Below are 21,689 nucleotides of genomic sequence, written 5' to 3'. Positions count from 1 at the left end.
CGGACAAAGCATATTGAAATAGACACGCACTTCGTCCGTGACATGGTCCTCCAGAGCAAACTAGAGATCAGATGCGTACCTACCATTGATCAAACAGCTAACAATCTCACAAAGTCTCTCTATCAGTCGCTTCCTCAAGCTCAAAGACAAACTACACGTCAAAGACTTCCCGTCTCGTTTGAGGGGAGTTTGATAGAGATAGTCCACGCTGAGTTAGCATAGTCAATGCCATGTCAGAAAAGAATCAGTTAGACGGTTAGGTTATCAGTAGCAATTACTCACATGCACTCTGTATATACTCTGAACATGTAACAATATACAATCAAGTAAAGAAAAACACACATAACATCGATGGCCATCGTTCCTCGATTCATCAGAGAATCGCTTAGGTTTATTAGGTTCATTTGTAGAGAGGGGCTTGTAATCGGTATATGCAATCGGAATCAATATTTTTATTTATTTATTTTATGTTAAATCAGTATTACCTACGTTATCTTCTTCTACAAAGCTTACTATTATTTATTTATTTGTATTAATATCGGTATATATATATATATATATATATATATATATATGTATATATATATATGTAAATTTGTGTTAATTTTAGTATATTTGTATTACATAAACGCATTCTAAATAAATTTAAGACTATAACGCAGCCTTCGAGCAGTACAGTGAAGAGTACAAATCCAAAAAGAGAGACAAACTCATCCTTAATGGAGAGATAAATAAGGAATGAAGGATCATTATATGTGACTATGGTCAACTCATTTAATGACTTGCTTTTTATTTTTTATTCTAATACATTAAAACAAATGGTATTTTGGATATTTGATCATCGTTAATTTTTGTTAATAACTATTTTGCAAAATTTATAAAACTTTGGTTATTTAATTAAATTCTAAACTTGTTATTAGCTAATTACCTATAGAGCCCAGCAAAATATCCACTTTAGTGACGTAAAAGTCCGTTTTCATCTGGGAAAATTTTCAAAGATAACTCTTTTACAAATTATTGTAAACATAACAAAATTAGAAAACCTATTTTCGTGATAAAAAGTTTTGAATGCTATATCTAGGATTAGTTTCAAAAGAGGGACTCCCCTTGAAAATGGAAAACAAAAAGGGGAAACACAAAAGTACGATCTAATTTAGGTTTCCGATGGAAAATCTTCCAAAGGAGTTGTTGGAATTGGTGTCGGAGAAACTGGAGTCGCGAAGAGACGTGAAAAACTTCGCCACCGTATGCCGTACGTGGCGATCGATCTTCAAGTTGGGCCCCCGTCCGGCGATGCTCCTCCTGGTGCCCGACCACCGCGACGGGCGCGCGCTCTGGGCCTGGAACGTCTCCGGCCGCCGCTTCCTGAGCTCCAAGCTCAGCAGCCGGGTCCGCGGCCGCTTCTGCGGCTCCTCCCGCGGCTGGCTCGCCGCCGTCAACAGAGACTGGTCCGTCAGCCTCCACGACCCCTTGGCCGGAAAACACAAACCAATAATACGTCTCCCGCCGGTGTTCCCCGATCCCGCCTGCCGCCGGCACCTCATCAAGGTTCTGATAACGGCGGATCCCCGCGGCGGCGACTGCGTGGTGGTGGCCACGATGTGGGACGAGCCGCGTCTCGCCGTGTTCAGGCTCGGCCGCGACTCGGAGTGGCGCTTCGCCAGGTGCCCCGATGAGAGCACCCCGCAGGACTTGATGCTGGTCGACACCGCCCGGCGGGTCTACTCCGTCGGTCTCTGCGGCGACATTGGCTTCCTCGACCTCGACCGCTTAGGCAACCAAGAACTCGAACTCGAGGTGGTCCGCCCGATGGATCGGAACACCCTCCAGGAACGTAACGTTAGATATCTGGTCCAGACTCCCGGCGGAGAAAACACTTACTTGGTGAGGAGGTTCTTCACAATTAATAAGCCCTCGAAGTTCAAAGTCTTCGCCCTCAATCTCGTGACTGGAAATTACAAGAAAGTGACGAGCATAGGAGACAATGCTTTGTTTTTGGGCGACAATGCCTCTGTGAGCCTCGACGCGGCTGCCTCTGCCTCCCTGCTGCCCAACTGCATATATTTCACCCCCGACGCATACAGCACTCAAATTAGCGACTTAGGTATATACGACCTTCAAACCAGTCGGGTTAAGGAGTCCTTTCGTGTGCCTGGTTCCGCTATCGCTGCCATGGAATCATGTCCTCCTATATTTTACAACCCCTCTATTAATTGAGTGTAACTACAATTTCTATTTATTTAATATGAGCGACTACTTTTGTTCAAGTGATGTAAACTCATTGTGTTATTTAGCATTTTAGTTATTTAATTTAAATATAAATATATATATATATAGAGAGATAATATCTTAGATAATGTCGAGTATTTAGGTGGTTAGTTCTTCATTCTTCTAGTTAGCATTATTTGTTATTCCGTTTTGTACTCTATATATTGTCGTTTAATGGCTTAATGGGAATTATGGAATTCCCAAATTTTGAAACTTTCATGGTATCAGAACTCTAGACAAATCCTACGAAAAAAAATATTAAATAAAAAAATAAATAAATCTCATGAAAACTTCAGCAACCAGTAAGAAATTATCTTCCTCTGTTACTCAGGCTAACATAATGGAGGCAACTCATTCCTCCGTCCACTCATCTATGTTCATCACATAACATAAACTGAATGGACGAAATTTCTTAGAGTGGTCCCAGTCCGTAAAGCTTGCAATAAATGGGAGAGAAAAGTTGAGCTTCCTGATTGGCGAAGTGAAAGCGCTGAAGGAGGGAGAAGAGAGCTACACTACCTGGAGATCGGAGAATTCACTGATCACCGCATGGCTGCTCAACTCGATGGAAGCATCTATAGCCAAGCCCCACATGTTCATAAAGAGTGCTAAAGAGGTTTAGGACTCTCTCTGAGAGACATACTCAGATTTGGAAATCCATCGCAAATCTTCGAGCTGAAGACAATGCTATGGCAGTCCAAGCAAGGGAATCGAGACGTGACAAGCTACTGCAACGAGCTGGTGGCACTCTGGCCGGAACTGGATCAACGTCACGAAGATGTCTGGGAGAGTACGATTGACTGCGCTCGACAAAAGAAGCGAGAGGAAAATGACCGTGTTTTCATGTTTCTAGCAGGTGTCAATCGCGATCTTGACGAAGTCAAAGGAAGAGTGCTTGGGAGACGACGACTACCATCAATATGAGAGATCTTCTCGGAGGTCAGGATTAAGGAGAATCGACAGAAAATCATGGGAAGCAATGAAGAACCAGTCGACTCTACACAAGAAACATCAGCCATGAGGGTTCGAGGCAACGAAGATGGGAGAAAAAAACCTTGGTGCGATCACTGCAAAAAGTTGTAACATACTAGGGAAACCTGCTGAAAAAATTCATGGCAAACCAGCAAGACCCAAGAAGAAGTCAGAGAAAGCTTAGCAGACAACCACGGCAGAGACTCTACAACAGCAACAAGTCAAATCCGGACAGCTTCCTTTCACAAAGGAGCGGACAGAGCAACTTCTGAAAATACTTCAAACCACTCAACCCAGCCAAGATATTCATTTGCTCAATATGGTAAAATAGCCTGTATTCCTCTTATATGTGTTTCAAAGCCAACACCATCTGGATTATAGATTCTGGTTACTGTACATATGTCTGGGGGAACTTAATTACTTGGAGAAGTAAAAAGCAAAATGTGGTGGCTAGAAGTAGCGCAGAGGCTGAGTTCCGATCAATGGCCAACAGAATGTGCAAGATGTTGTGGATAAGAAGAGTTCTCAAAGATTTGAAGCTAAAAGAATTGTTGCCAATGAAACTGTTTTGTGATAATAAGGCAGCAATGAGCATAGCCCATAATCCGGTTCAACATGATCGGACCAAGCATATAAAGATCGATAGGTATTTCGTAAAGGAAAATTTGGAAGCTGGGATCATCTACATTCCATTTTTCTCAACAACATATTAGACTGCAAATATTCTAACTAATAGGCTATTTCGACCGGTATTCGAGTCACTTATTATCAAGCTGGGCATGTATGATATATATGTTTCAACTTGAGGGGGCGTGTAGAAAATAAGTAGTCATTTAATTTATCAACATGTAAATATAAATATATATATATATATATATATATATGGAGAGAGAGAGAGAGAGAGAATATCCTAGATAATATCAAGTAATTAGGTGGTTAGGTAGTTCCTTATTCATCTCTTTCTCTCTGTAATCAATATATTTTTTTTAGAAACGTGGGCGGTGCCACGGAGCTTTCATATAAGCTCTCACGTATGGCGGAGGAAAACCGTGGTTACAAGAGATAAAAAAGAACACACACAAAACCACGCCACCAAAACAGCAAACCAAACAAGAGAGACTCTAATCCGGGGCGCGGAAACGAATCTCCCTATCGTCGGCTCTAATAGCCTCTTCCGAGCAAGGAGGGACAAGCCCCATCCATCTCGAGTTAGAACGTTGAATGACAGCAAAACGAGCTAAGTTATGTGCCGCCATGTTACAAAGACGATGGATATATATAATTTTAAACTCAATCTAATTGCTTCCCTCCGGCCACCGCCTTGACCACCTCCGCACAATCCGAATAAAGCTCCAATCTCGACCCGCCGATGCTACTAGCCAAAACTACGCCTTGGAGGACCGCAAACGCCTCCGCAAGCTAGGGGTAAATCCCCTAGCTTGGGAAAGCGTTTGCGAGGCTAACACCCTTCCGGTGTGGTCTCGAGCAATGCACCCCACACCGAACCCTCTCTGGTCCCGATCTAGCGCAGCATCTACAGCCACCGAGATTGTTCCTTGCGTCGGAGAGATCCACCTAGGCTTGGTCGTCCTCATATCCTGTTCCCGAACAACTTTCTTATTCGCGTCTCTAAACTCTTCGAGGAAGCTCCCGGTCCATTGAACAAGCTCCGTCTGATTCCAAGTTTTTTTCCCGGAGACGACGTTATTCCTGTGATTTCACAATTCCCAAATGATAGTGATATAGAATTCGAAATTACTAAACTCGAAGGAGTCCGCCGCTCTGAGAATGGTGTCAAAGACCTCGCTCTCCTCTTGCGTCGGAAGGATCCCACCAAAATCAGTCTCTTTCCAAACCTTCCGACTCCACTTGCAGCCCCAGAGGGCATGATCTTGCTGCCACTTCTCGCTGATCGAAACTTGAAAGAGATTCCGTGGATCTGAACCCAGATATCCACATGTCAGAACTCATCGTCTTTGTCCATCTCAATCTCAGGGTCGTTCAAAACCAGGAGGGATTTGTCAAACGTCCACGGCCCCGATTCCTAGACCCTCTTCTTATCATCTCTGTTCTCGAACCGGAAGCAGAGAATTCCGTCCCAGAGATTGCTGATTTCGAGTTTTCCATTCGTCTTCCAGATCGTGGCCATGACCAACTTTAGCGTTCCCCGGTTGAAGGCTTTCTGCCGGAGCAGCCTCCCTAGAAGACAGTCAGAGAGATCAACCGCCGTGGTCGCCAGTTCCTCCTCTTCAATGACCAGCACATCCCCGTCCTCTTCCTCACCGATGCCCATCTTAGACCATTTGTCACACAAATCTTCCATACTCCGAGAAGAAGAAGAAGGAGGTTCGGCGAAAGACTCAGACAAGACCTATAGAGAGAAAATGATGAGATTGCAACACAAAATAGGTGGGTGATCAATTATCTGTAATCAATATTAGTTAGCATTATTTCCCGAGCGGAGCGGCGCCAAAATATCCAAACCACCCTTGAGAGAAGGCGCTGGCGGACCAATTTCATAGTCGATATTCTTGTTGCAATCTGCAGCGAGCAGATGAATGTACTGCAAAGGAACAAAGTCTCAATTCATAAGGAATCAGATAAAAAAAAAAGTGGTTGTAGTCCTAATTCTGCTAGAAAACGTACTTTATGTAGACGTAATCCCCTGCAGAGTACACCCGCTTTACAAACTGTAGCGGACACCGCCCAATTCACATGCATCGCGAGCTAGGTAGTCAAAAAGGTAAGTGATACTTAGAAATTTATAAAAAATAAGGAGAGCGAGAGAGAGTCACCACATTCATCCGGAATGTGAATGTGGAAGAGAGGTAATTGCTAAGAAAGTACCTTCTTTACGCTCTTCAACGCAACCTGGTCACCACATACTTCCAGAATCTCATCAATGTTGTTTTGTCCATTTGGATGCTTTACAAAAAACAACAAATTGAGCATTGCGAGTTAGTGAAAAAGAAATACATTCTCTCTTTTTTAGGCTAACACTCCCATTTCCTAACCCGTATCAATCGGCAATTCCAAACATCAAAAAAATGATAATCGGCCTCGGTCAAATAATCCGTATCAATCAGTAATTCGAAATAACAAAGAAATAGTAAACTTACCATCCCAGACAGCCTCGGTGATAAAACGTCTGTGACGTGATAGTAGAGGTAGTCTAAGTTCCTACGTACCCTGCAATACTATCAGGATAGTCCCACATCGACTGTGTATTACGATCTTGTGCTCTGATACCATCTTAAAGGTGTGTGGTTCTATCTAAAACCAAGCTTGGAAATTAGAGGAGTAACCCACAAGCCTTATAAAGAGCCCCGGATCGTAATACCCAGTCGATGTGGGATTATCCTTGATAAATACCCCGGAAGAATATAGGAAGTTACCACCCCGTTGAACAGTGCTACCCTCACCTGAAGACAAACAACGAGTTAGATTGATTTACCTAGAACTATATACCTAAAAATACGAGTGATTACAGAGCTCCAATCGGTCATCGCTTGCAGCGCATAGGATATGACCATTCTCAAGTTCGTACGAAACGTAGATGTGTGAGATTCGCTCGAAGTGAGAGTTCAGCTCCTCCATGCTCGATGGATTTTCCGGAAGAAGCGAAGCTAAGTGATGGATCGAATTTTTCGGACTTCGACTGAATTACTTTCAAATATAGGGAGAATAACACAACCGGTGTTTTAGCGAAATGTTCGTTTGATTTTCAAAAATATTGAGTTCACCCGTTTGGTATAACTTTGTTTTAAAAAGTGCTTTTGGATTCAGTTTTTTTTTTCAAAAAATGACACGTGTTTGGTAAACTGTTTATAAAACTGTTGTTGCTGATAACAAAAATTGATTTAGCTTTTAGTAAAATAAATATATTATAGTAAAAAGACTAAAATAGACATGTTCTTAAAAATTAAATAAAAATTATTAATATGTTTATATATATGCATATATATGAATAATATTTTTTTCTAAAAAAATCAAAGAGAAAAAAAAGATAACGTAACAAGACAAACTACTATTGGACTCCAACGGTCAACGACATTCCAATAAAATGCACAAATCATTTTTGAACAAGTTTCACTCTTAGATAGAAAAAAAAAATGAGGCATAGAGAAAAGTTATGTATATTATGATACAAAAATTCTCACAATTTATGAAAGAGAGATAGAATTTAAAATATAATACAAATGACTTATAAACACTTTGTACGAGGATATTACGATAATTTGTATAGCAAACTTAAAAATACTTTTTTCAAAAGCTAAGAATCCTAGTTTTTCCATCTCATGTACAAAATCTAAAATCGGTTTTGAAGTTTTTTGTAAAAACAGTTTTGTCAAACACCAGATAAGTAGTTTAATTTTTTATAAAAACAAAAACATGGTATTTTAATCTCAACCAAACGCAGCCACTATCTTTTTAGATAAAATGATGAAATTATACTCTTTTTAGATAAACAGTTCATTAATGTTATCTCTTATTTACGGCATTCAAAAAGACATAAAAAATTTCAAAATATACGGAAATATGTTTGGGTATTTTTGTCTTTTTAGTGTCGTAAATAAGATAAGTTGACTATTTACAAAAAAAAGTACAACAAGTTGGCTATCTAGAAATTCTTAAACTTCCGGTGGCTTATTTGGTTAATTTCAAATAGTCTTAAATCGACATCATTTCGTGTTCGATGCAATTCTGAATCCTAGATTTTTTGTTCGAATATGTAATTTTGATGACTATCAACTGTCAATTTTTACCCCTTGTCTATTTTTGTGTTCGCCACGATTCAGAGACTGTTGTTTGTTTTTCGTTTTTAAATAAATTACATATATGACGCGAATAAATGAAGATAATTGATGTTTACATATAAATATCATAGTTAACGTATAATTTCGTGGCACTGCTATATATTTCAAAGAAAATTTTTGTCATTTTAATTAAACAGATGATATGAACTCGACATTTTTGAAAATCAAAACTTAAACTCGATATTTCACTAAAATACTGGGCATATATATGTCATTTTTCCTTTAAAAATATAGGGTAATATTGCTAAAGGTCCAAAATTTGTTTTTCATTTAGCAAAATACCTAATTTTTTGGTCAATTTATCGATATAGCGTGAACCACACTAACGTAGAGACAAATATATTTCTACCCATTTGAATTAAAAAGAGGACTATTTGCAACGATTCTCCTTAACACTCCACCCTTTCTTGATGTTTAAAATAATACAAAACTAAGTTTGAAAGCCTACATCCTAACAAAGATACCATTCCATCAAAATTTACTTGACAGTGTGAAATCATTAAAGATAAAAAAATATTTTTCTTTTCTTTTTTCATTCTTTTATTTTGTTTCTTTTATTTATCATTCTATTTTAAAAAAAAAATCAAATATTTCTAAAACAATTTTAAAATGTTATTTATAATTCTCTCATAATCTTCACCACCATCGAATTTCAAGCTCACCATCAAGGCAGCTATCGCCGACTCGATCTCCGGTCGCGAGAAGCTCGTTGCCGCATTGAAATTCCGAGTCCACCACGTGAACCCGATCATCACCCGCCTTCTCGAGTGCACATCACTGCCCTAATTACTGTTGATATTGTTGTGAATATACTAAAGGGAGTGACCCATTTTTCTGTCGGAGAAATATTTGATGGGAACAATCTAAAAACCATCAGCCTTCGACTTTGAAGCTCGAGAGCTTGCTGAAACTCGGCTTGCTCTTCCGATTTCCTTCTCCACACATTTCTTGAGATTAAATTAACCGAAGAAACATTAGTCCACATCTATTTAAATATTATTACTATATTCACAAATAAAAATCAATTTTAATGCAATACACCCCTTGAAATGTTTTGAAAAAGAAACATTAGTCCACATCTATCTAAAAAGTGTTCTTAATTCCTTAATACGAAATAAATCCGGTCAATTCCAACTAAATTAAATAATTTTTGATAAATTTCAATGAAGTTCAATATCTATTTCAATGATAAAATTTTAAATGAAAAAAGTTAAAAAATTAATTCATGGGTGTTTGTAAAAAATCGTTGGAGTTCCTTGGAATTCATCAAAGCCTAGAAAAAGAGAGTTGGCATGAGAGGGAAAAAATGGTATGAAAAGTTATGATTTAAAAGCATTGATTTTGGTTTGAAAAATGGTCAAAAGTAATCTCAAATATTTTTAAAATAACAAGTGGTATTTCTCCATTTATTAGGTATACCGTATACTATACAAAATTTCTCTATTAGAACGACGTCGTTGTTCGACGGTTTGGTAGTCTGACTCGAAGGGCTGTGTTAGCAGAGAAACAGAGGAATAAGTAATTTGTTAAACTTTGCTTTTCTTGCTTCTCACGACATCGGAGAAAGACGAAATGAGCGACGGCGATGAAGCTGCGCGGCGTCGCACGGCGGCGACCGAATACCGCAAGAAACTCCTTCACCACAAAGAGCTCGAGTCCCGAGCTCGATCCGGTTCGTTTTTCTCCTCCCTCACATCATCTTCTTCATTAGGGTTTCGCATTCTTCAACTAAATCGCTTACCCATTTTTTTCAGTGAGAGAAAACCTAAGAGCTTCGAATAAAGTGTTCAATAAAACAGAAGACGACTTGAAGTCTCTTCAGAGCGTTGGCCAGATCATCGGAGAAGTCCTCAGGCCTCTCAACAACGAACGCCGTAATTCAATTTCTCCTTTTTTTTCCTCGTCGCTCCGTTGACTCAGATAGACAAAAATGTCGAATTTTACATTCGATCTGTGTTTCGTTTCCATTTGTGTGCCATTCTCTGTAGAAAATAGAGAAGGTCAGATGACCATTTTTTTGGGGATTTTCTTTAGGATTTTTGAGTTTTTTCAGACGAGCTTGTCTCTGTGAAATTCAGTGATAGTGAAGGCGAGCAGTGGGCCGAGATACGTGGTTGGTTGTCGGAGCAAAGTGGACAAGGAAAAGCTCCCGACCGGAACAAGAGTCGTTCTTGACATGACAACCCTCACTATCATGCGAGGTCTTCCGCGAGAAGTGAGTTGGTTTTTTTGAATATTTACTATTATGTGTATTTGTAGTTTGTTTTTTGATTCGTTGCAATTTGATTTTGCAGGTTGACCCGGTTGTGTATAATATGCTTCATGAAGATCCCGGTAATGTTAGTTATTCAGCGGTGGGCGGTTTGTCTGATCAGATTAGAGAGTTGAGGGAATCCATTGAGCTGCCTCTGATGAACCCCGAACTCTTTGTTAGAGTTGGGATTAAGCCACCCAAGGTTACTCTTTTTGCAGAGTTTTGAATTTGACTTGTGCAATTTGGCTATTGATTTTTTACTGATTGGTATGTTTATGTTTGATTCTTCAAGGGTGTTCTTTTATATGGGCCACCGGGTACGGGAAAAACGTTGTTGGCACGAGCAATCGCGAGTAACATTGACGCCAACTTTTTGAAGGTTACATTTGCTTTTGAGTGCCACCAAGTCTTGTCTGTTAAAAAATTTAACTTTTCGTCTTGGTTTATTTCTTATTTTGTCATCAAATGTAGGTTGTTTCGAGCGCGATTATTGATAAGTACATTGGAGAAAGTGCACGATTGATACGTGAAATGTTTAGTTATGCCCGCGATCATCAGGTAAGATCATTCTTTGTTGATTTGCGCCTTTCTTGTTGAATGTACTTGATTCTATGTGTAAGATTATTTACTCTCTTTTTTCACCATTTCGTTCTTTCTTTCTTACTTTCAGCCCTGCATTATATTTATGGATGAGATTGATGCCATTGGTGGGCGTCGGTTTAGTGAGGGAACAAGTGCTGATCGCGAGATACAAAGGACATTAATGGAGTTGCTTAATCAGCTTGATGGGTTTGATCAGCTTGGAAAGGTATTCTTACTCACTGTAGAATCTCGATCAGCTTCTTATTTTTTAACGCATACAAACAAAAATTGTAGTCTACATTATGGAGCCCAGAGGGTTACTGACCTCTTAGGGCATGTTTGGAACCTTGTAAATCTGAGGAAGGGAAGTGAGAATCCATTGTATTTTCTTTGTGTTGTTAGATTAAGAATAAATCGAGTGAAAGAAAATTTGGGAGAAAATGTATTGCTTAAATTGGATCCTGTTATGTGTCTCTTCTCACTACCCTTCTCTTTCCTATAAAATCTCTTTTAGCTTCCAAACACAGTTGAGAATTATGACGTTCCCTCACATTTTTCTTCAATTTTTTTATTTTCCATAGTAAAAATTGGGTTATAAAAATAGCTTTTGTGATTAGTGAGGAATGTAGAAGGGGACTCATATCTGAAGTGGGATGAGAGAGACTCAAATGGCCACCTTTATTGTCTACTTCATTTGTCTTTTAAATGAATCCTTGGTCCCTCTTTAGTGTCTCATTCTTTGTCCATTCGATTAATATGCATCACCTTTTTAACTCCGCTTTAGACCCCTTTGCCACTAGACCACATGTGCATGAGAAATATGATGCCTTATAATTCAACGAATGATTGCACATTCCCACAGAAACGTTCTACGCCACACAAAGGCTACATCTTACCCATCGGAAATCTTATGTCTGTGAACTGAATACTGTATATGGTTGCTTTCTGTCTCTTTCGTAGGTGAAAATGATAATGGCAACAAACCGACCGGACGTTCTTGATCCAGCCCTTCTTCGTCCGGGTCGATTGGATAGGAAAATTGAGATTCCATTACCGAACGAGCAATCAAGAACAGAAATCCTGAAGATTCATGCTGCTGGAATCGCAAAACATGGAGAGATTGATTACGAATCCATTGTAAAGCTCGCTGAGGTACGTGTCGATTCGTTTGACCATGCGATATGTTGCTTTACATCTGACCTCTTTTTTTTATTTGTTTCCTATATCATAGGGACATAACGGGGCTGATCTCCGAAACGTTTGCACCGAGGCTGGAATGTTCGCAATCCGTGCAGAACGTGACTACGTCATCCAAGAAGATTTTATGAAGGTGCGACCACTTTATATAAAACAAAATGTCATTATTTCTATGCTATATCTTCTGAACATATTGACAAACATTTTCTTATGTACTGTTAATAACCAGGCTGTTCGCAAACTAAACGACGCAAAGAAACTTGAATCAAGCGCACACTACAATGCAGATTTCGGAAAAGAGTAGTAGTGCTGTATGAGAAATGTTTGCTTATGCCTCTTTAAGGTACTTGTAATCGCGGGAAAGGATTTCATTTGAGCTGTAAGATATTTTCCGATTTATATCTCCTTCGAAGGAATTCTATACTCAGGGAGATATTTAGATACACTTACTCTTTTCGCTCACACAATTTTTACAATCGACCATGTACCAGTTTGTTTTATACGCAGGTCAGTTTAACCACTGGATTGAAATTAAACTTCATTGATTTAGATTTGCAGCAGGAGAAGTTGACAATCTCAACTTGAATGTCAGAAGTTTCAAATTACATTTAAGGAAAGTCGGATTGAATTCTACACAACTTTTTGGGGTGAAATCCTCTTTGAAAGTTTGTAGAAAACCATCCTAACGATCTTGTAGAACCAGAAAGTGCTGACGAGAAGCAATCCAACCGCCATAACCTAGAGATTATAGTCACAAAAACATGAGGTCAGCCATCATTAACATGAAAAGCTTCCAAAGAGATTGTGTTATCAGGTATTGGAATGAGTACCTGTACGATGAGAGGATTATCAGTTGTTGCAGTTACAAAAGTAATATAGGACCCGAATACCATCCTTGCGATTGTGAACGTCACAGCAAAGGAAATCTAACCATTGTCATAACAGATGTTACAGCTAAATATAATAGGAGAAGAGCTTTTAGGTCTTGAGATTATTACTTACGTCAGCGACCAGATTCAAGTCTGTGTCTTTATAGCCTAGCTCTTTGATAAGTTCTCTTATGTGTAGGAAAGGAGTAGATAGTTCTGATACCCATAATGCAGCTACCAGTTCTGATCCACTCTGCAAAATTGTTCGAGGAATAAAGAGTTTATCATATCTTTGTTTCTTAAAGTAACCGAGAGAGAGTGAAAATGGTATAAAAAAAAAACAAAAAAAAAAACCTTTCCGTAGACTAGGGCAGAAGTGATTCCAACAATGCTGACCAAATGATGGAAGGTATTGTCGAGACTGAATTGCTTGTCGAGAAAGCAACAGGCGAGATCGTATATGAGATAAGACAGTGTCACGGCTAGGGTTTTAATCTGTGTTCCCAAGACCCACAAACACGAATCGTGTCACAAACCATCAAAGTAATTTATTTTTTTTTTCGTTTTCTTGTATGTTATTTATGTTTGATATTACCTGTTTTGGAGAAGAATTCGAAGCCACGGGACAAACCGGGCAGTTCCAATCCTGGACAGAGAGCGAAGCCAAAGTCACGGCTACGATCGCGTGCGCCGTTGAAACGACGCGGTTGCAAAACCCGAAGGAACGGTTTGAGAGTATCTTTCTGAGTAATAGAAACCCTATTGACCACGAAACGACTCCCGGGACGATCACATTCTTTATCACTTGGTCCTCCATTTTTGCTTCAGAAACCACCACCAACACAAACTTTGCTAAAAATGGATAAAAAGATTGGTGACTCTGCTTTAAGTATTGAGGGTTTCTTGGCAGACCAACTTATTGTGCCATCATTTATCCTCGCGAGTTTGGGTTGGTCATATATATTGATAACTTGCGTTTCTGTTCATATTTATAGTGGTAGTTGTGTCTATTTATGGTGGTACAAAGTATGGCAATTCAGATTGCCAAAAAAATGTCTTTAATTGTAAATATCTACACGTACATAATTCACATCCCGTAACTAACACATTCTTAATAGTATAAAAAAAATTATTCATGCAACTTTTTTGGATGATGTCCTCTTTGTTAATTTGTACTTTATCATTCTTGCGATCTTGTAGAACCAGAAAGCACTGACTAGCTGCAATCCCACTGCCATCAGCTGTGAATAAATTTAAAAAAATTAAGACTCATATTAGGTACATGACCAAAGTGTTAATTATTTAGGAAGATTAGTTAAATAGTCAATTTAAAGCTATAAATTTACAAAATAATCACGATTTGTCTAAAATTAGTGAAATAGTCGAAATATGTAATAATCTGGTTTCAATTTTTTTTTTATTCTAGGATTAATTTTTTTTTAAAGTGATCAATTATTTGTAATAATTGTAAAAAAAAATTAATCTTGAGTGTCAAAAAAATTTTGAAAACGTCAATTTAGTTACTTTTTTGAAAAGTTGAAACTTTGGCTATTTTGTTAATCAATAAGTTTCAAATAACTATTTTGCATATTTTTACATTATTTAATTAAGTGAAATGGGTTGATTATCTTAATATTACCTGAATGATTAGAGGGTTATTAGAAGTGAGAGTGACGTAAACCAAATAAGGTCCAACTCCGATCCTGGCAACCGTGAAAATCACAGCAAACGAGACCTAAAACAGAAACATTTGAAATGCATGAGTCAATTGTATTTATTATATCTGCTACGTACCTTTCTCTGAAGTTAGTTGTGGAGTAAATGAACAATGAATGATCAATGACCACGCGGAAATTAAATAATATTAAATAATATATATATATATATATATATATATATATATATTTTATGATCGAAATATGAGGGAGAGAGTGAGTTGAGTATTCATTACGACAAAGAGCACCCATTGCCATTGGTGCACAAAAAAACAAACAAGCCGGCCACCCCATAATTCTCACACTACTATATACTAAAAAAAATTGCAACTAAAATAGAGCATAGCAAATTATTCTTTTCGAACTGAAAAATTAAATTGATGTATCTTTTTCAGCCGCAAGCTTGTTATTTTTTATTTTTATTTTTTCGCTCAGAAACCGCATCTTGTTACACACCTAAACGATATATGTGAGCATGACGAGCTAGATACTCAACTTAGGGGTGCTAAAAAAAAAAAAAAACAGGAAAGCTAATTTGTAAATTTTCAGGGTAAAAATAAGATAGAAAAGGAAATTAAATTAAAAAATGTAAAAAAAAAAATTTTGAAGGGAGCTCCCTGATGAGCCGGAGCTAGCTACATCCATATATGTGAGAAGTGCAAGTAAACTCAATAAATATATCACTGTGAAAAATGACATTAATGATAGTTATTTTGAGAATGATAAATTTTTATATCTCTTTCATGCTTTTCTCTTAAAAATCTCTTATATTTAGATAAAATTTTACACTAAACACGAGCATCAATTTAAAAACAAACTTGAAATTGAACGTAGATGTCTACTGCTCAACAAATGGGACAGTTGTATCCATTAGGTTGTTAATTTAAGAATAATTATTATATAAAGACAATAAGTGATAAGAAAATAAAATGGAACAGTTTGATTTCAAAATAGGGGAAATTGGGTAAGATCTTATGAATGGAAAATCAATTTTTCAAATCCACGAGTTTGAAATTATTATTAAAATACTTCACGAGTTAAATATTCGGATAAAATACTTTTGTTATACATAATACCTATTAAACACTACTTTATTTTCGCCAATATTATATTTCCTTTACCGTCTTTGGCGAGTCTGGAAAGGAATTCATTTCTTCGTCGAAGAGGAATACTAAAAAAATAAATGCATAATAGAAATAGTGCACACAGAGAACGGGTATTCTCATATATAATAAGAATGAGAACCACGAGGTAATTTTCAACAATAATACACAAGGATGGCGTGTCATACAGATTCTTATTAATATCATTTTCTGAAGTTATAATCTCCAACAATAATAAATATGGAGATTTAAAATAGAAAACTCGTATGGGCAACATCCAAACAAGTTACAACTTATAATACAATTAATACCCAAAAAAAAAGAGAGTGGGGGATTTGTACAGCCACTGAAGTACACAACCTTATAGCCAGGAAGAAGAAAAAGAAAAGTAATGTGATATTTTAACTAAAAAGTTGTGGAAAATGACCTCCCTTACTTATTTTACTGTATTCTCATTGTTATTTTTATATTATTTTATTCTTTACACTTTAACTTTTACTTTGTTATTTACAGTTCCAGTTAAAATAATAGAAAAATAATCTAAAAATTAAAAAGGTTTCAGAGTAAGGTTTGAAAATTATGGTATTCACTAAATTCACATCTTCAAACTAAGTATTTGTGCAACTCTTACAAAAAGCGATGAAATGACATCGACTAACCCCCTTTTTACGGTAAAGATTTTTATCCCGATTCACACGACTCACGATTGTGAGAGAAAAAGCCTAAACACTATTTAAAATTGTACACGTGTCAGACAGTGTATAGATAGTTAAAAATCGTGAGTAGTGTCAAATAGCATCACTCCCCTTTTTAACTTAGTCCCTCAAATATACTGTTATATATATATAGTTTTTTTTTGTTATTTACAGTTTTATTCTATTAATATATTTTATTTTGCAGCTCACTATTTCATCTAATTTTATCTATGATTTTTAAGTTTCATTTAAAAATAAGCACAAAACTGTAAAAAAAAAAAAAAAAAAGTAATAATAATAATAATAATAAATAAAGAGATATATGTGAAAGGTCTGAAAATTTGAGATATTCAAGGAATTGGCATCTTCACAATATTTGGGATGAATTTCAAATATATCTCACTTGAAAATGGTAATTCCATTAATATCCAAAATTCTCAAATTTTCCACCAATAATTCTTCTTTCAATTTTCTGATGATTTTGCCGTTATTTTAAATGAAACTTTAATCAAACAAAAAAAATTTAAATAAAACTGTAATAAACATTATAAACGCTGTAAATTTGGTATAAAAAATATAAAACTATAAACCATAAAGAAAACCAAAGAAAATAGGCATTCTAAGAATAAGAATTAAAATAAAAATATGTTAGGAAAAATATGTTTTTTTTCTTGAGATAGCTTGGGTAAATTTTGTTAACTAGTTGGGTAACCCAACAGCTCATGAAAGCCCCAGTAAATGAGGACATTAATTGGGCCTTTATCCCTATTATATCTTATATCAGGCCTTTCCCCTTTTCTATAAGTCCTGCTTCATCGATTCTTTCTCTTGTTTAAATTATCCGAACACTACTATAGTGGTTAAATGCTAATTTAAAATATATAAAAATAAAAAAAAAAACTTTTTTTTTTTAACTTCAATGGAGATCCAAATGTCAATTTCACATTCAAAGTCAATAAATAAATAATATTTTTTGTTTAACGCAGGCTAGTATTTTTTTTTTAATGTGAACGCAGGCTAGTAGATATACTAACAAATCATATTTTTTTTTGTTTCAGTTATAAATAAATAAATATAGGTACGGCAGCTTTGGTTTAGTTACTCTGACACTAACTAAACCAAACAGTAATGGGAAAGTATCATTCTCTCTCTCTTGTATATTAGTTAAATATTTTCATGCCCATGTATACCTTCAATTATTTATTCTCAAATTAATCATAATGCTTTTTAATGTCTAAATTTATCAATTAATTTGTTTTTCAAATGACCTCTTACGTGTGAATTCACCAAAATGATATTTGTAAAATTAAAAAATATCAAATTGTAATGTGTATTAGAAAGAAAAAAAAATATTTAAGTATTTATTTCGATTGATTGTGCGTATTTTTGGTTTAAAAAAAAAAGGCAAAAGTCAATAAATATAAAAATAAATTAAAATTTTTTTTTAAAAAAAAGTGGATCAGTAGATGAATTTGATACACTTGTTATGATATTTATTTTCATTATGTCAAATTTTAGTAAATTAAGGAAAATATTGATTCGGAAATAATTCAACAATTTGACTAAAACTCAATTATACGAATGATATTTTGTGTAGGAAATTTCCAATTAATTAAGCACGTGACTTACATCAGCGGCCAAATTAAGGTCCGTGTCTCTGTAGCCAAGCTCTTTCAGAATTTCTCTCAAGTGGAGGAATGGGCTTGAGATTTCTGTTAGCCACACTGTTGCCACCATTTCTGATCCACACTGCAACATTAAAACAACATATTCCTTAAATGCACAAAATCCAAAAGTAATTACGGTGTGTGACATGGAAATAAATTAATTACGTTTTAATTACCTTGCCGTAGAAAATTCCAGCTCCAATGCCAACAATGCTGACCAAGTGATGGACGGAATTATCCAAACGATATTTGGTATCGAATAGACAACAAAAGAGGTCGTAGATGAGATACGAAAGACTCACGCCCAGGACTTTCATCTGAAATAATATATTAATTATCAAAATATAATAGAATGAAAAGAAAAAAAATAAAATCTGAAAGAGGTAACGTTGGAGTTTGAAGTTTGAAGTTTGAACCTGCTTATGGGAAGAGTCTGAAGCGAAAGGGCAAATCGGACAATTCCAGTTTTCGACGGAGAGTGACGCTAAAGTCACGGCGAGGAGCGCGTGAATTGTGGAGACGAGTCTGTTGCAGAATTCGAACGAACGTTTCGGAAATGCTTTTCTTATCGACACGAAAGCCATTGACCATGTTACGACGCCAAAAGCGACCAGATTTCTTATTTCGTTTTCCATGGCCCTTTTTTTTTTTTTTGATACGTCTTATTGATTCAGAGCTTATATAGGAAATAGAACAAAAGATTAATATCTATTTATATACATGGTTGAAAGTAAATTATGACAGACGAACGTTTACGATGAGAAAGAAAGAAAAAAGGATAAATTCTATACCTCGTATGGAAATGTTGAAAAATACTCGTCGTTTCCAAAAATATCCACCCTGCTATAGTTAAAATTGGAAAGTTACTTATTTCTAAATATATGACAATAATGACATACTAACGGTTTTACGGTAAATCAACGTGAATGTAGTTAAAAAAAAAAATATTAAAATCAACGGTTTTATGACGACTTCATGGTAAATAGTATCTCTCTCTTGAATTGAGAGTGAGACTACTAGTAGATTTATAGAGTAAAGAAATATTTATTTTTTTAATATTTTGGTAAAAAAAAAAATTGTGGTTTTTACTATTATTCATATCCTTTCTCACTATTACTCATAAACATTTAATAACGCAAATAGAAATCGCTTATTACATTTACATGGATAAAATGGGAAAAGGAAAATGGAAGAATCGAAGAAAGAAAGGAAATGAAAGGGAAAAAAAGTAATTTTCTAACTTTGATGACTTTTGATTTCGGGTAGGAAAAGTAATGAGCTCTTTGTTATGTTCGAGAGAGAGTTTGGGACAAAATCAAAGGATATCATGTGCTCATATTTTCTTAGGCGTGCATGGAAGTCTTCATCAAATCGGTCCTTCAAGTCATCTGATAATGTAATGAGTTGTTTTTCGTCTCTCTCAACAATTGGTGGACAGTATTCATAAAACTGTAAGAGTTTTGATGGGGAGATAGCGGGAAGGGGAGGAACATACATTGGGACACTTGGAATGAGTTGTGTAAGTCTGAACTAAAGGGATAAGCTCGTTTTTCGTTATATCAAAAAGTTCAATCGAGCATTACTTGCAAAGACTGCTTGGAGTATTTTCTGACCATCGGGCTCCTGTATGTGTCGTGTTCTTAAGGCTTTCTATTTTCACCATGGATATTTTAATCGAACTGGATATGCGGCCCAAATAGCTACTTTGTGTTGGAAAAGCTTGATATAGGGTAGAAAAGTGGTCCAAGTTCAAGCATATCTCACTTACTCTTAAAGTGAAAATGTTTGTGTGACGTATGTGTAAAGATTGAATTTCAGTTCGTGAAGCTCTTGTTCGAGAGGCATAAACTCTTAGCGAAGACCTCAACGATTGTTTGTAGGACATCATATTGTTTGTAGTAGGTGGTATCGGCGTGTTTCACCAATACCATTCCGAACACAAAGTAGGACATCATTTTCGGAGAAGTCATGGTCATGTCAAAGCCGTTTTTTTTTTTTAGATTTTAGTATTGCCTTTTTATCTAGAAGTGGTGATTGTGCTACTCATAATTCCGCCAAATATATTTTCTATGTTTCACCATATGTTAAATTGTAAAAACACAAAGTTGATTAATGATATTCTGGATTCGGCCACTATTTTTCTAATAAATAAATAAAATGAAAAGTACTTTAATGACCTAACTGGATAGTAATTGTAATTCTTCAATCTGTGGTAGATATCGTAGTCGAAAGCGTGTTATAAAAGTGTGTTGGGTTTGCCATATATATGTGGCCCGTAAACGATATAGCTCACACTCCACACTACAAACGCTATGTTTGTAGTTGAATCTCATTTATTTTCATGGTTGGGTTAGGTTGTAGTTGGAAAATCCATTTATAAGAGTCGCTTTAATTACCCATTTATTGCTGACGATTCGGAAATATTTGGGTGGCAACATTGTGACGTGTACGCCTTCAATACCAATCAATCAACATGTGTAACTCATGGAATGCTCTGCTTCTGTTCGTACAGATGATTTGTTTGTCCGACCATTATGTAATTTTGATCTGTATAGATTTGCCTATTTTTATCGCTTTTATATTTATATGCCTGCGATTTTCTTTTTAGTACTATACGAATTTGAAAATTCTCGTATACTACCTTATAAATGTGCTAACATAAGTGATATTTCATGCTTAACGAACTACATTTATTCGATCTTTCGAAGACATTTCCAACACAAAATGCAACATATAAAACAACGTAGTTATTATTTGTACTAAAAAGCCAATTAAAAAATTACTGGGACTGTATACTAATTTACTAATATGGAACGGAAGTGCATAACATCAACCACTGCCAGCTAAGTCACATAATAATAATTCTCTAGCTAATGTGATATCTAGCGATCTGATAGTTACATTTCAATTGAATATTCATTGCTCAAATGCTTTATTTTTTTCTTCTTCTTTCGTGAATACAATAATTGATGGGTGAGTTGACTTATTTTGTTTGCCCGAGCATCGCGATTTGAATTGAGTGAATATAGTGCACACTTTTATTATAGTGGACCTATTATGGATTTCGATGTTTAATCATGTATTTTATGTGGGCCTTGGCCCTCAGAATGAAATTAATTTCAAACCAATTGCTTATTAATTGATATACCTTGTGTATTTAAATTCATGTAGTCCAAAGAAAAATGAAAAACATTTGTGCATGAATTATGATACTTGTTGACTTTGTGAGATCACTTCTTGTATTGTCCTTCTTGTTGTAATTGAAGTGAATTTTGCCGCTCTAGATTGATGAAGTGCTATTGTCATTAAAAGAAAAAAAGTAGTCTCAACTTTTCTTTTTTTATGGTTAGCGGTTAGTTTTTAAATAATATCATAAATGACTTCGTTAGTTAAAAGTATCACAATAGTAACGTATAACTTGATATTTACACAAAGAAAACTTTATCATCCCTATTCTCCCCTTTTTTTCGTCTTCTTCGTGCATAAATTGATCTTGTGATTCCGGATATTTTTTACTCTTGGACGACTTTTTTTTCTTTGATATTAATTG

The 21,689-nt window shown here is 36.0% G+C and overlaps 3 protein-coding genes across 3 annotated transcripts; 1 reads left to right on the top strand and 2 right to left on the bottom strand.

The window, feature by feature from the left end:
* Positions 1–9,514: 9,514 nt before the first annotated feature.
* On the top strand, positions 9,515–12,631 carry LOC149392362 (AAA-type ATPase family protein). Its single transcript, XM_089618975.1, has 10 exons — positions 9,515–9,729; positions 9,812–9,931; positions 10,136–10,272; positions 10,352–10,513; positions 10,604–10,690; positions 10,783–10,869; positions 10,982–11,119; positions 11,854–12,045; positions 12,125–12,223; positions 12,320–12,631. Exons 1-10 carry the CDS (start codon positions 9,630–9,632, stop codon positions 12,392–12,394), a joined length of 1,197 nt encoding a protein of 398 aa, XP_089475101.1. The 5' UTR covers positions 9,515–9,629; the 3' UTR covers positions 12,395–12,631.
* LOC149392361 (uncharacterized) lies at positions 12,603–13,917 on the bottom strand. Its single transcript, XM_089618976.1, has 5 exons — positions 13,555–13,917; positions 13,314–13,454; positions 13,093–13,212; positions 12,921–13,016; positions 12,603–12,828 (listed from the first exon to the last, which is right to left on the bottom strand). The coding sequence occupies exons 1-5, from the start codon at positions 13,774–13,776 to the stop codon at positions 12,721–12,723; spliced, it is 687 nt and encodes a 228-aa protein (XP_089475102.1). The 5' UTR covers positions 13,777–13,917; the 3' UTR covers positions 12,603–12,720.
* Positions 13,918–13,940: 23 nt separating this feature from the next.
* LOC149392360 (uncharacterized) lies at positions 13,941–18,812 on the bottom strand. The gene is made up of 5 exons (XM_089618977.1): positions 18,556–18,812; positions 18,316–18,456; positions 18,102–18,221; positions 14,599–14,694; positions 13,941–14,200 (listed from the first exon to the last, which is right to left on the bottom strand). Exons 1-5 carry the CDS (start codon positions 18,772–18,774, stop codon positions 14,093–14,095), a joined length of 684 nt encoding a protein of 227 aa, XP_089475103.1. The 5' UTR covers positions 18,775–18,812; the 3' UTR covers positions 13,941–14,092.
* Between the last annotated feature and the right edge of the window lie 2,877 nt (positions 18,813–21,689).

This window comes from Urtica dioica, chromosome 7, assembly GCF_054948205.1.
Source record: "Urtica dioica subsp. dioica isolate 48M chromosome 7, U.dioica_male_clone48M_v1_H2, whole genome shotgun sequence".
NCBI classification, from domain to species: domain Eukaryota; kingdom Viridiplantae; phylum Streptophyta; class Magnoliopsida; order Rosales; family Urticaceae; genus Urtica; species Urtica dioica.
This window is presented reverse-complemented; position numbering and strand designations above follow the sequence as displayed.

Bases quoted from the DNA above. Each gene is read 5' to 3' on its own strand.
- LOC149392361 (XM_089618976.1), bottom strand. From the start codon at position 13,776: ATGGAGGACCAAGTGATAAAGAATGTGATCGTCCCGGGAGTCGTTTCG. The intron at 13,455-13,554 runs GTAATATCAAAC...TTGGGAACACAG, and splicing joins CGAATTCTTCTCCAAAACAG to ATTAAAACCCTAGCCGTGAC. The intron at 12,829-12,920 runs GTACTCATTCCA...TATAATCTCTAG, and splicing joins ATAATCCTCTCATCGTACAG to GTTATGGCGGTTGGATTGCT.
- LOC149392362 (XM_089618975.1), top strand. From the start codon at position 9,630: ATGAGCGACGGCGATGAAGCTGCGCGGCGTCGCACGGCGGCGACCGAA. The intron at 9,932-10,135 runs GTAATTCAATTT...TGTGAAATTCAG, and splicing joins GCCTCTCAACAACGAACGCC to TGATAGTGAAGGCGAGCAGT. The intron at 10,870-10,981 runs GTAAGATCATTC...TCTTACTTTCAG, and splicing joins GTTATGCCCGCGATCATCAG to CCCTGCATTATATTTATGGA.
- LOC149392360 (XM_089618977.1), bottom strand. From the start codon at position 18,774: ATGGAAAACGAAATAAGAAATCTGGTCGCTTTTGGCGTCGTAACATGG. The intron at 14,695-18,101 runs GTAAGTCACGTG...TTTCTGTTTTAG, and splicing joins ACCTTAATTTGGCCGCTGAT to GTCTCGTTTGCTGTGATTTT. The intron at 14,201-14,598 runs GTAATATTAAGA...ATTTATTCACAG, and splicing joins ATAACCCTCTAATCATTCAG to CTGATGGCAGTGGGATTGCA.